The 13,364-nt window shown below is 40.6% G+C and overlaps 1 protein-coding gene across 1 annotated transcript in view; it reads left to right on the forward strand.

Moving 5' to 3' along the window:
• Positions 1-13,364, forward strand: part of cstf3 (cleavage stimulation factor, 3' pre-RNA, subunit 3) — a 97,096-nt gene that overhangs the window by 4,677 nt on the left and 79,055 nt on the right. Inside the window, exons 2-3 of the mRNA XM_067994163.1 lie at positions 11,412-11,513; positions 11,682-11,777. Of these exons, the coding sequence (XP_067850264.1) occupies positions 11,412-11,513; positions 11,682-11,777 (198 nt within the window). The remainder of the gene's footprint in view (positions 1-11,411; positions 11,514-11,681; positions 11,778-13,364) is intronic.

Here is a 13,364-nt window from a genome sequence, read left to right on the forward strand (position 1 = left end):
GTTGTGCTTCAGCCTGTAACAATTTAAACTTCAGTTAACCACATATACCAAGTACTTTGTGAAATGCTTAATATTGTCCCCACCACTTACACCGTCCGCACTTATGGACAGCTGCCTATATCAGGCAAGTGCTGCTAACCATTTGTTGTCGTCATAGGCGCTGCTTAAAACTCATTAAGCACGCCTACTATTTCGGACAGTTCAATCAGCTGTTCGCACCTTGTTAAAGTGCGATTACTGTAGTGATGTGACTGTCATTAAATCAATTCATGATTTCTGCGACTTGGATCAGGCAGCCCCGCCGCCTCTAGAACACCTGTGACTGCTGCGAGCCCTTTTTGGCGGCTGGTTGAGCTCTTCGTCGTGGGTGGCAAGCTGCAGGTCGTGGGGATGATGTGCGACTTCTTGTCTGCCAGCTCCAGGATCACGACATCAGGTACTCTAGGACGGTGGCCAAGTAAACGGGCCCTGGCCTCAACACTTTTGCACAGGCTATACCGTTGGAAGGAGGCGTGTGCTCTTTTTAAACTTTTTGGTTACGCTGTCCACCGTGAATAGCAGTAAAATCGCGTTGACAGCAACACGCTCGCTATAAGCAGTGGGGGACTGTATTGCACATTATCATAGATGTCTTAGTAAAGTAACACCAATGTTGCTTCACAGGTTTCTGCATCTGACTTTCTCTTTGTCTTTGGCAAGAAGAGATTAACTCATTCAAGTATGTATTGTGTCCCCCCAGGAATTGGAACAAAAACAGAAATGCTGGAAACGCTCGGCAAGTCAGGCAGCATCTGACGAATGGCAATGCCTGAAATGTTAACTTTCTCCCTTTATTTACAGATGCTGCCTGACTTGCTGAGTGTTTCCAGCATTTTCTGTTTTTGTTTCAACTCCTGAGGGGACACAATATATACTTCTGCCAAAACTGCCCACTACTCCAGGATCATCTGGAGAGCAAAGATAACTCCAGGTTCCTCTTCTGTACCAACAGCCACCTTCTGAAACCCTGTCCTCTTCGCTCTGGCCTCTTAATATGTGCAAGCTCATAGATTTCTTTGTCGGCAAGATAAACCATCCATTCAGCTGTCTCTTTCCCTTGCCCACTAAGCCAGATCTCATAGAAAGTAGGAGCAGAAGTAGACCATTCGGCTCTTCAAGCCTGCTCCACCATTCAATATGATCATGGCTGGTCTTCTACCTCAATATCATATTCCCGCTCTCTCTCCATACCCTTTGATGCCTTTTGTGTCTAGAAATCTATCTAGCTCCTTCTTAAATATATTCAGTGACTTGGCCTCCACAGCCTTCTGTGGTAGAGAATTCCACAGGTTCACCACCCTCTGAGTGGAGAAATTTCTCCTCATCTCAGTCCTAAATGTCCTACCCCGTATCCTGAGACTGTGACCCCTCCAGCCAGGGGAAACATCCTCCCTGCATCCAGTCTGTCTAGCCCGGTCAGAATTTTATGTTTCAATGAGATTCCCTCTCATTCTTCTAAACTCGAGTGAATAGAGGCCGAGTCGACCCAATCTCTCCTCATACGACAGTCCTGCCATCCCAGGAATCAGTCTGGTGAACCTTCGCTGCACTCCCTCTATGGAAAGTATACCCTTTTAGGTAAGGAGACCAAAACTGCACACAATACTCCAGGTGTGGTCTCACCAAGGCCCTGTATAACTGCAGTAAAACATCCTTGCTTCTGTACTCAAATCCTCTTGCAATGAAGGCCAACATACCATTTGCCTTCCTAAATGCTTGCTGCACCTGCATGTTTGCTTTCAGTGACTGGTGTACAAGGACACTTAGGTCCCTTTGTACATCAACATTTCCCAATATATCACCATTTAAATAATACTCTGCCTTTCTGTTTTTCCTTCCGAAGTGGATAACTTCACGTTTATCCACATTATGCTGCATCTGCCATGTATTTGCCCACTCACTCAACTTGCCTAAATCGTCTTGAAGCCTCTTTGCATCATCCTCACAACTCACGATCCCATCTAGTTTTGTTTTGTCAGCAAACTTGGAAATATTACATTTGGTGCCCTCATCTAATTCATTGATATATATTGTGAATAGCTGGGCCCCAAGCACTGATCCCTGCAATATCCCACTAGTCACTGCCTGCCACCCTGAAAATGACCCATTTATTCCTACACTCTTTCCTGTCTTAACCAAATTTCAATCCATGCCAGTATATTACCCCCAATCCCATGTGCTTTAATTTTGCACATTTTGTGGGAGTTTATCAAAGGCCTTCTGAAAATCCAAATACACCACATCCACTGGTTCTCCCTTATCTATTCTACCAGTTACATCCTCAAAAAAAAACTCCAGTAGGTTTGTCAAACATGATTTCCTTTTCATAAATCTATGTTGTGTCCTGTTATCACATCCTTTATAATAGACTCTAGCATTTTCTCTACTACTGATGTTAGGCTAACCAGTCTGTAGCTCTGTTTTCTCTCCCTTTTTTAAATAGTGGGGTTACATTTGCCACCCTCCAATCTGCAGATCCATAATCTATAGAATTTTGGAAGATGACAACAAATGCATTCACTATTTCCATGGCTACCTCTTTTAGTACTCTGGGATGCCGATTATCAGGCCCTGGGGATTTATTGGCTTTCAGTCCCATTAATTTCTCCAGAACTTTTTTGCTAATACTAATTTCCTTTAATTCCTTCTTCTCACTAGTCCCTTGGTTCCCTAGCATTTCTGGGAAGTTATGTGTCCTCTTCCGTAAAGACGGAACCAAAGTATTTGTTTAATTGCTCTGCTATTTCCTTGTTCCCCATTATAAATTCTCCCGTTTCTGACTGTAAGGGACCTACGTTTGTCTTCTCTAATCTTTTTCTTTTTACATACTTGTAGAAGCGGCCACAGTCCCCTCTTATGTTCCTTGCAAGCTTACACTCACTCTCTTTTTTCCCCTCTTAATCCCTTGGTCCTTTTTTGTTGAATTCTAAACTGCTCCCAATCCTTAGGCATGCTACTTTTTCTGGCAACTTTATATGACTCCTCTTTGGATCTAATACTGTCCTTAATTTCTTTTGTTAGCCATGGATGGGCCACTTTTCCTTTTGTGTTTTTGCGCCAGATTGTTACAATTCATGCATTCGTTCCTTAAATGTTAGTCATTGCCTATCCACTGTCACCTTTTAATGAAGCTTCCCAATCTGTCATAGCCAACTCACTCCTCATACCTTCGTAGTTTCCTTTGTTTAGATTTAGGACCCTAGTTTCGGATTGGACTACTTCACTTTCCATCTTAATGAAGAATTCTATCATGTTATGGTCACTCTTCCCTAAAGGACCCCGCGCAACAAGATTATTAATTAACCCCTTCTCATTGCACAATACCCAATCTAGGATAGCCTGTTCCCTGGTTGGCTGCTCAACATACTGGTCTAAAAAAAATCTCGTACACGCTGCAGGAATTCATCACTATTATTGCTAATTTGCTTTGGCCAGTCTATATGTAGATTAAAGTCGCCCATGATTACTGTAGTACCCTTGTTACATGCATCTCTAATTTCCTGTTTGATGCCATCCCCTACATTATCACTACTGTTTAGAGGCCTATAGACAACTCCCACCAGTGTTTTCTGCCCTATGGTGCTTCTTAACTCCACCCAGACTGATCCTACATCTTGATTTTCTGAGCCAATATCCTTTCTCACTATTGCTCTGATTTCATCCTTTACTATCAATGCCACCCCACTTCCTTTTCCTTTTTGCCTGTCTTTCCTAAATATCAAATACCCTTGGATATTCAGCTACCAGCCTTGGTCACCCTGCAGCCATGCCTCTGATTGCAATTATATCATACCTGTTTGCGCTGTTAACTCATCTACCTTATTACGAATGCTTTGTGTATTCAGATTTGTCTTTTTAACATTTTTAGATATGTGAACTTTTTTTGTACTATAACCCTATATGTGCTATTACCATTTTTTTTCTTACCCGGACCCTATCTTCCCCCAGTTCCCATCCCAGTTTTCCCTCACCTGTGTCTCTTGTTTTTGTGCAATGTCATTCTCTTCTCTTCCCCCACCCCTCTGCCCTCTCTACAAGGTCATCTCTTGCACAGGACCTACTTCTTGCTCCAACCCCATTCCCAAGAATTTGCTGACCAACTAGTTTCCCTCCCTAGCCCCCATTATAGCTAATGTAAATGGTTCCCTTTCCACAGGCACTGCCCCATTCCTTTCATAGCATTGTAGTAACCCCACCCTCTCCCTCAAAAAGCCTACCCCAACCCCTCATTAATTACTGGTCTGTCTCTCACCTCCCTTTCCTCTCCAAGACCCTTTAATGTGTTGTCGCCTCCCAGATCTCTGCCTACCTCTTCTACAACTCCATTTGAATCCCTCTAATCAGATTTCCGTCCCCCTCTCAGCACCAAAATGGCCCTGAATAAAACCATGAAGAACACAGTTTATGACTTGTGATCATGGGGCACTCACTATCCCTTCTCGTGCTTTATGCAGTCTTTGACACCGTCCATTGCACTATCCTTCTCCATTGTCTCACTCCAGTGGGATTGCTCTTATTTAATTCCAGTCTCAGCTGTCTGATCATTGCCAGCGAATTGCTAATAGCTTTTCTTCCCATGCTGGTAGTCTTCAAGGATCTATCCTTGACTGCCTGCTCTCTGCTGGGTTCCCAATTACTGTTCCAGCAGCCACTGCTAGAAGTCCCTTGCAGGCAGCAGTTGTGGATAAGATAATGCTTGGCTATGATGGCCACACGTACTTATTTCCTAGATTTTCTTATCGGGAATGTTTTGGGGAGTGGCAGGTCTCTGGTACTTGTAAAACATCCATCAGCAAGAGTTGCCATTTGAGATGGGAAGGAAGGAAGCCTGTTTGCTTACAACCCCTTTCAACACACGGAACAAAAAAAGTTTCATATTTTGCTATCAGTGTGGCTGGGATTTGAACCCATGTGCCAGATGAAAGAACTGTGTTGTAACAGTATGCTATTTTCTTCCAAGGATGTTTGTCTGGATCCCTGGTTTCAGAATCTATTATCCTATGAGTGGTGAGCATATAAAATGCACGACCACCTCTGTTGCTTGTTCAATAAATGCACTATGTGGTAATGAGGCAGCAGATGAGAAAGATCCCAGGTTCAGTTCCTGAGAGTGCCAATCTTGGCTGGGGTAACAGTGGAGATGTTACAATTGGTCTTGACCTTCAGGTTAGGGAGGGTAAAAACTGATCAGGGTTATAGCTCCTTATCAGGACCACTGTTCTATGGTCAAATTTCATTTTTATTTCATGGGCTTTTTACTGGCGTTTTTGCTTGCTGTCTGTTTTTATCATTAGATCACTAATTGTAGTAACTGTCAAAATCTGTTCTTATATGGAGTGATAGGATTCTCCAAGATTTTTTACTGCTAATGGGGGATTGTATTCCATTGTCTATTTTTAAAATATAAAAAAAACCTCATCTGTGTTCTTCCTGATCTGTACCCAGTGATCCGTGCTGGAGCTGAACATGTGTGCCCAAAACTAGACCTGATAGTTTGAATAACGTACACTTGAGGAAACCTGTGAGACCTTCACTAGAAGAGAGAATACCAAAAGTCAGTTAGACTATGATGCTTTCATTTGGCTTTTGGATTGCCAGAATATTTGCTGGAGGGGAAACTACTGTACAAACATTTGTCAAAATGTATGAGGTTTTTATATAAGTGGATTTTAGGCAGTAATTCAGTTGAGGTTCACATGTCTTAAATTGCATAAAATTTAAATGTTTCATCTGAATTGCTACCCACACTCCACCCTGATACATCTAGGGTTTTTAATTTTCTTTGGAACAATTTTTCTTACTACTGTTTTCTTACTGTTGCCTCCACCAGATAATGAAAGATATAGCCAGATATTTATTGCTCACTTTGAATTTGGATGAATTCTTGGTCCTGCATTTTAATATGGACCAAGAATTATTGCTTAAGAAGTCATTGAATTGGACATTTGTTCTATTTATGAAGCAACTTTTGTAAGCTGCACTATAGTTTAGAGTAAACACTCCGCTCTTGTGCAATTTTTTAATCTTGTTACCTTTATGTACATTTTAGAACGTTATGACAGCCCTTTTCACTTATGGTGTACTGTGAAAATTCAGTTATAATGGCTGGGTTCTGAAGAATCATTTTTTTTTGAAGAAAAGGCTGCCATTCATTTTGAATCCTTCATTGTGCTTTGTCCTATTGGCAGCTGTAGAAATCTGCATTGTATTTAATTATAAGTTTCTATAGGTGCATCTAGTGTTGGCTGTTCCCAAGTGCTGGTATAGAAAATGAGTGCTATTTTAACCTGGTGGCTTGTGGGCATGTGTATAACAACAACCTGCATTTATATAGTGCCTTTAAACATAGAAAAATGTCCCACTGTGCTTCACAGAAGTGCGCCAGAGGAAGAGATATTAGAAGTGATTAAAACCTTGGTCAAAGAGCTAGGTTTTAAGGAGGGTTTTAAAGGTGAAGAGGCAGTGATGTTTAGTGGGGGTGGGGTGGGGGGAGGAGGAAGAGAGGAATTCCACAGCTTAGGTCCTTGATGGCATGTGGGAAGGGCAAAGGGAGTAGGAGATGCACGCGAGGCCAAAGTTGGGGGAACTTGGAAGGTTGTAGGGCTGGAGGAGTTTACAGAGATGGGGAGGGGCAAAGCCACGAAGGATGAGAATTTTAAATTGGAGATATATATGTTTTTGTAAATGCATCCCATGATGTACAAGCATAAGGATGCCTCTGTGGCATGGTTTACCTTTTTTCATTTGAGTGAGGCTGACACAAAATAGATTAGCCTCAAACTTATTTTATTTACCATTGTCGCTCACCAGGTGTATCAGTGAGTAGCTGAGCCATACAAACCAGTTAGGTCCCTGGCCTGTGCTTGTCAGCTGAGGCATTGGTATAGGCACGATATTTACACTCTGCTCTCCAGGGTTAGTTGAGGGAAAGTCAGCCCTGGACTCATGTCCTGATCACTACCAAACAACTCTGCTGATAATGTGGATGTCAGGTGAGGGCAACTTAGTGATTATCTGTGGTGCCCCCTCTGGTCAGATAGCCTGCTAACATTTGCTGTCAGGGTTCCCAAATAATAATGGCCACTTGGCCGTAATATCAGAAGGCGACTAGCGGCAGTAGCACTCTACCCTAACAAGGAGTCAACACTTTGACCAGGGGAAGGGAAAAACTAGCAAAGAAATTAATTTATTTTCTGGGTCGCATTGAGTTTTCTATTTTCTGCTAGTTATTTGGGTTCCTTAAAAGTTGTGTGTATAAACATGTGGTTTCATTAGTGTTTCCATTTAAGTATGGAGCAACTCAGTTGATTCCACTAAATTGTGAAAATGTTGTTTCCATAGTTGCAATTTGAGTCTGATATGTAAAGGTGTGATTAAGCTGCAGCATTAGCATTGTTACAGTGCTAAATCTGGAGTAAAGCTTTAACCCAACTCTGAAGTGCAGCGGTGTGAGACCTCTTGGAGCTTGGGTATGACACTGCATGGGCTATAACACTAATGCAGTGCCAGGTTGAATTGTGATCTCTTTGATATCCTGGGCACTTTTTAAATTGCTTGGAGTTGATTTAAATGTTGAGTACTCTTTAAAAGTTTTAAGTTTTACCTGTTGAGAGAGGAGCTCTCCTAGACAGGGGAAGTATCAGTTTAAATACAGCAGTATAAATTGAGTATTCCCTGTGTGGAACCCATACTGCAGCTGCTAATCTCATACTGGTAGCTACACTATAAATGCACTAACTACTTTTATTGTTCAGCCCACCTGCAGCTGCACTTTGGTGCAGATGCTCACATTTCCTTTTAAATGAGTAATAACATTAAATCTCCATGAAAGTGCAGAAAATAACTTTTTTAAAAGTTATTTTGAAAGTCTAATCTTTTTAGTTAGCAAGTTGTGCACCAGATAAATTACAATGCATTGTTTTTTTAAGAATGTGAGCTAGGGAGAGTAATGGAACTGGCTGATGTCTGAGTCAAATAAGTTGCTGCTATTACACCACACAATGAATGATAGCATTTAACAGGTGAGGAGAGAAACTTAGTTGGTTGTGCATTGGCTTTGGTAGATTTGATGGGAGGGAGCTGTAAGGCTAGGGCTGTTGAAGCATTGTTGACTCTTATGGGAGCCGGGTTGACACACTTACATGTAGGTTTAGACTTTGAATTTGCTTGTTTGTTTCCTCTTTGTGTCTCCTAAATTCAAGGTGAGTTGGGACTGGGTTGGAGTTTGCAGAGTTTGGTTTAGAAAATGAACATTAGATTTGTCTGAATAACATATTCTGATTTTGTATAATAATCAGAGTATTGGTTTGGCTCAATGTTTGCGTATGCTTCATAGGGGAGCTTTGAGTGGTCGGATTACCTTATTGCTTCTATCAGAAAGAGAGAAACTTTTTGTTGTGGGCAATTATTTGTTATAGCTGTTAACTAGACTTGAGTTATTGATGCTGTTTTCATCACCTGAGTGTTTACCTTGAATGTACATGAAGGATGTTGGATTGGTATTCCATTTTAAACCAATCTAACAGGATAATAAACCCTTGCATATTAACCCTTCAGAATTGGCTCATCTATCTTAGTCCTTGGTGTGTGACCTGAATCAATTTTTTTTTAAAAATCTTAAATTTTGGCTCCTATTCCTTCCCCCCTCCGCCCCCCCCCCCCCCAAATCAGTTAATTATTTTTCTCCGTCTTCTCTTCCCCCCCCCCCCCCCCCCCCCCAAAAAAAAACAAAGTACATTAGTACATAACCTAGGAGTTTCTGGGAGTTGTTTAAGTAAAAGTAGAGTTGTGTTCTTATCTTTGGCGGTCTCATAGCTGGACCAACCTGACTAATGTTTGGGCCTGGAATGTATATTGTCTAAAGCCAGATGTCAACTTTCAAATCTGCTGTAGTGTGACGAATAAGACCCCAAAGGTTTATTGCTTCCAAAAACCACTAGCCTTCGTAGGTGATTTCCCTCATCTAGGTGTGTTTTACTAAAGTGGCTATCCTCTGACCTATCTGTGTATCCCTTGTGTGCATCAAGAAATTTGCGACTTCAGAAACCTTAGACTTTTGCATGGCTTACCAGCTCCCTTCTCTTTCCCCTCCCCCCCCCCCCCCCCCCCCCATTACCTCCAAAATGGCAATGCTGGGAGCTGTCCATACATGGAGGCATATGTCAGTGCACATTGTGTAACCGCAACATGATTGTCATTTTTTGGTTTTTTTCTCTCACCGATTAAGTGAGGAACTATATCTTTCTGGGCAATTTTCTCCCCTCCCCATCTCTCCTGAAAGCATCGATCCTTCCTAGGTGTTATTGCACAGCTTTCCATCTGGTATCTCCCTCATCGTCATTATTCATGTGCGGCCTTGATGGTGAATGCCAGCAGGATACTTGACCGGTGAGATCATCTCACAATTATGTCCTTCCCTGATGTTCACACACACATTATTTCAGCAAAGGCATTGACTTTTTTTCTCCTTTCCTCTGCCTCATTCCACCCCTCCCCACTACTACCTCCCCAAACAGTCATGGCAGAGATCAGCTAAATCAGCCCAGATCTAGTACAGAACATGGGAGACTCCTGGTCTTGCATAGCTTAGTTACTGAGCTAATGTGGAGTTGTAAATTGAAAATATGCCAGAAATCACCTGAGGATGTAAACAACTGACTTGCAACCTCAGTAAATTACCATTTGTGTAGATACTGTTCAGGAACTTAAACCCTGGGTGATTGTTTCCTTCTAAACTGAGTCCAGTTGAAGTGCTCTCACTCCTACATGAGCTGCAATTTAGCTCACCTGGCACAGGCATGGGTTCGAACCTGGGACATAAGAACAGGTGTAGGCCATTCAGCCACTCGAGCCTGTTCCGCCATTCAGTTAGATCATGGCTGATCTGTACCTCAACCTTATTTACCCGCCTTTGCTCCATATCCTTTGATACTCTTATCTAACAAAAATCAATCGATCTCAGTCATGAAAGCTTCAATTGACCTAGCATCCACAGCCTTTTGGGAAGAGTTCCAGATTTCTACTACCCTTTGTGTGAAGAAATGTTTCATGATTTCACTCCTGAATGGCCTAGCTCTAATTTCAAGATTATGCCCCCTTGTTCTGGATTCCCCCTCCAGAGGAAATAGATTATCTACCCTATCGAATCCTTTTATCATTTTAAACACCTTGATTAGATCACCCCTCAATTTTATATACTCATAGGAATACAAACATCATTATGCCACCTGTCCTCATAACTTAACCCTTTAAGCATCTGTATCATTCTGGTAAATCTGCGCTACACCTCCAAGGCCAGTATATCCTCCCTGAGGTGCAGTGCCCAGAATTGAATGCAGTACTCCAGATGTGGACTGACCAAGGCTCTATACAACTGAAGCATATCTTCATTCCCTTTGTATTCCAGCCCCTGAGATAAAGGCCAACATTCCATTAGCCTTTTTGATTGCTTTCTGCACCTGTCCCTTAGTTTATAGTGATTTGCACACATGAACACCCAAATCTTTGTTCCTCCACAGCTCCTAGTTTCTCACCATTTAGAAAATATTGATTTTTATTTCTTGGATCCAAAGTGGGTGACCTTACTTGCCCACATTGCACTCCACATTTGCCACAGTTTTGCCCACTCACTTAATCTGCCTATGTCCCATTGTAACTTTCTGCTCCCATCTGCACTAACTGTGCCTCTTAACTTAGTGTCCTCCCAACGGGACCTTCCTGTTCTGTATGGCTCACCACCCATGAGATAAACTCGAGCCATCAGGAGAGCTAACTATAACCACAATTACGGAGGCTGTAAACACTGACTTGTAATCTCAGTTGACTTATGTAGATTTTAACAGCTATATTAAAAAGCCAGGATATCAGGAGGAATTTAAGTGCCAGCATTGAAAAGAGACATTTTAGTTGATGTAATGCTTATATTTTCAAGGTCGTTTACAACCTTGTTCTTTTTCTTTGCAGGGGATGCTTTGGAAGCACTGCTTTGATTTCTTGTTCAAATCTATAAAATTTGATATGCTAAAGCACTGCACACCTGCCCAAAAGTCTTGAATGCATTAAATCCATCAGTTCTCAAAATTAATTTTAAGTATAGCAATACTGTTGACAGGAACTCTGCTGTGATGTCTAGTGAATACCTGTGCATCAGTGCCATTGAACACCATTGTGGCCTACTTAACAGTAGGGATGTGATTTGTACATTTCAATTTGCAGTAGCTTATTACAAAGTGATTTTTATTGTAATTTCTTGCTGCTTGACTTGATGTAGCTGCCATTTTTTTTGTGTTGTGGACAATATTTGAAACATTGTTTGTAAAACAGGTAAGAGTGGTATAAATGGTGATGTAAGTTTATACTCTCTTTCTACACAGGCTCCAGAGTATGTCCCTGAAAAAGTGAAGAAGGCAGAAAAGAAATTAGAAGAAAATCCATATGACCTTGATGCTTGGAGCATTCTCATACGAGAGGCACAGGTTTAGTGAAATAGGGTTATGTTTGCTTATTATACAGTTCAAAAACTTGCACATGATTTTAAAACAGTTGTGGAAATTGCCTCTTACTGAGATGACTGGGGAGTAAAATATCAAATTGCATATTTTTAAATGCTGTAAAAAATTATTTTTGATGGTTTTTACTTTTAGAACCAACCCATAGACAAAGCGCGGAAGACCTATGAGCGACTTGTCACCCAGTTCCCAAGCTCTGGCAGATTCTGGAAACTATACATTGAAGCTGAGGTTAATATTTTTTTTCAATTTTATAGGTTAATTTTAAAGTAACATAAACTCTGCCATGCTCCATGAAGTTCACACCAGTGCATTATATTAGACTATCAAATTTTAAGTGAATATTCAGACGTTAAAAGCTAACGGTGGCCGGGACTTAATATTTGTAGATGCAGACTGTATTTTATGTAGGGATTTAATTTTTTTAAAATGAAATCTTAATGTGTGGGCCTATTGCACACCAATGATTGTTGCATGTTGGAGTTGCAACAACATTAAAATAGTCTTTAATGGTATCTGATGTGCTTTGGCCTTTTATTCAGTTGTCATGTGTCTCTTTATTGCCTCCCGTGTCATTTCTTTAGAGTTCATTTATTCTGTTCACTCACAGTATCTTGTATTTAATAGTGAGACATTTTATTTGCCAAAGAGACTCTTAACATTTAATACTGTGTTGTTTGTTTAATCTTTATTTCTTTTCTAGGACGTTGCATTGTTCTAATCAGCCTACAACAATTTCTAGCCTTGCTGCTATACAATAAATTGTTTTATTTTTTTTTAAATGAAATAAATGGTTTAGCTACCCATATGACAGACACATAACCAAAAAGTTCTTAAGTCGTTGAATACGTCTTGATGTAATGAAATGCATGCTTTTAAGTAACAGAATATATTAGATTCCTGGTTTAATAAACTGGTTAAATGAACAATCTTTATATTGTATAGTTTAATATTAGTTTGTCATTTCTATAAATCTAAAAATTCTAATTTCATGAGCATTAATGTGGTTGAAGAAATTGAGTCTTGAGACCAGGTTCTACCAGAGATTGTTGCTATTTTAGTCATAGTCCATACTGACTTTCAGCAGCATTTTCTTGCTGTACAGAAAGTGTGGGAAAGATTGTTTTGATGCAGAGCATTGTCTAGATTAAAACAAGATTTTGTCATGCGATGACATTCAGCTGGCACTGTTGCACAAAAGCTGACGAGGCCTTTAAGGAAGCAGGGTCTTAACAATAATGTAGGCCATATCTTGACATAATTCTATTACAACAATTTCATTGTCATAGAGGCAATGTCTGTCTTGCATGATAGTGCATTGTCCATCGCCAACCTGTGTGAATGAAAAATATAGAATGTAGACCAACTTAATGGTGACAGTTACAAACTGATCCTTCCACTGTGTCATAATAAAAATAACTTCAAAGCCCAGACACATTTCCACTTTCTTTTGTGCTTTGAGATGCATGTAGTCTTCACAAATCTGGTATGCAGCAATCCTGCTAGGATTTTATCAGGTCAAGCAGTAGTTTTATTGGTGAGGTTTATTATCCTCTGACCTTAGCTCATATCACTTATCCGTATTAGGGAGAAATACGATGTTGCTTTATTGATATTGTAGCAATCTTACAATAATGTTGAAATCTGTTTCCTTACCAAAGTCTGAAAAAAAAACCTCCCAGTTGTAATTTTATACAAGAGAAACATTAAAATTTTCTTTCTTTTCACAACATTGCCTGTTCTTTGTGTTTATACAATAGTCTTCATTTATTCACCTGGCATTTTGTGTTTTTATACACTTTCTCTGATATCTATCTG

Source organism: Heptranchias perlo, chromosome 12, assembly GCF_035084215.1.
Source record: "Heptranchias perlo isolate sHepPer1 chromosome 12, sHepPer1.hap1, whole genome shotgun sequence".
In the NCBI taxonomy this organism is placed as follows: Eukaryota; Metazoa; Chordata; class Chondrichthyes; order Hexanchiformes; family Hexanchidae; genus Heptranchias; species Heptranchias perlo.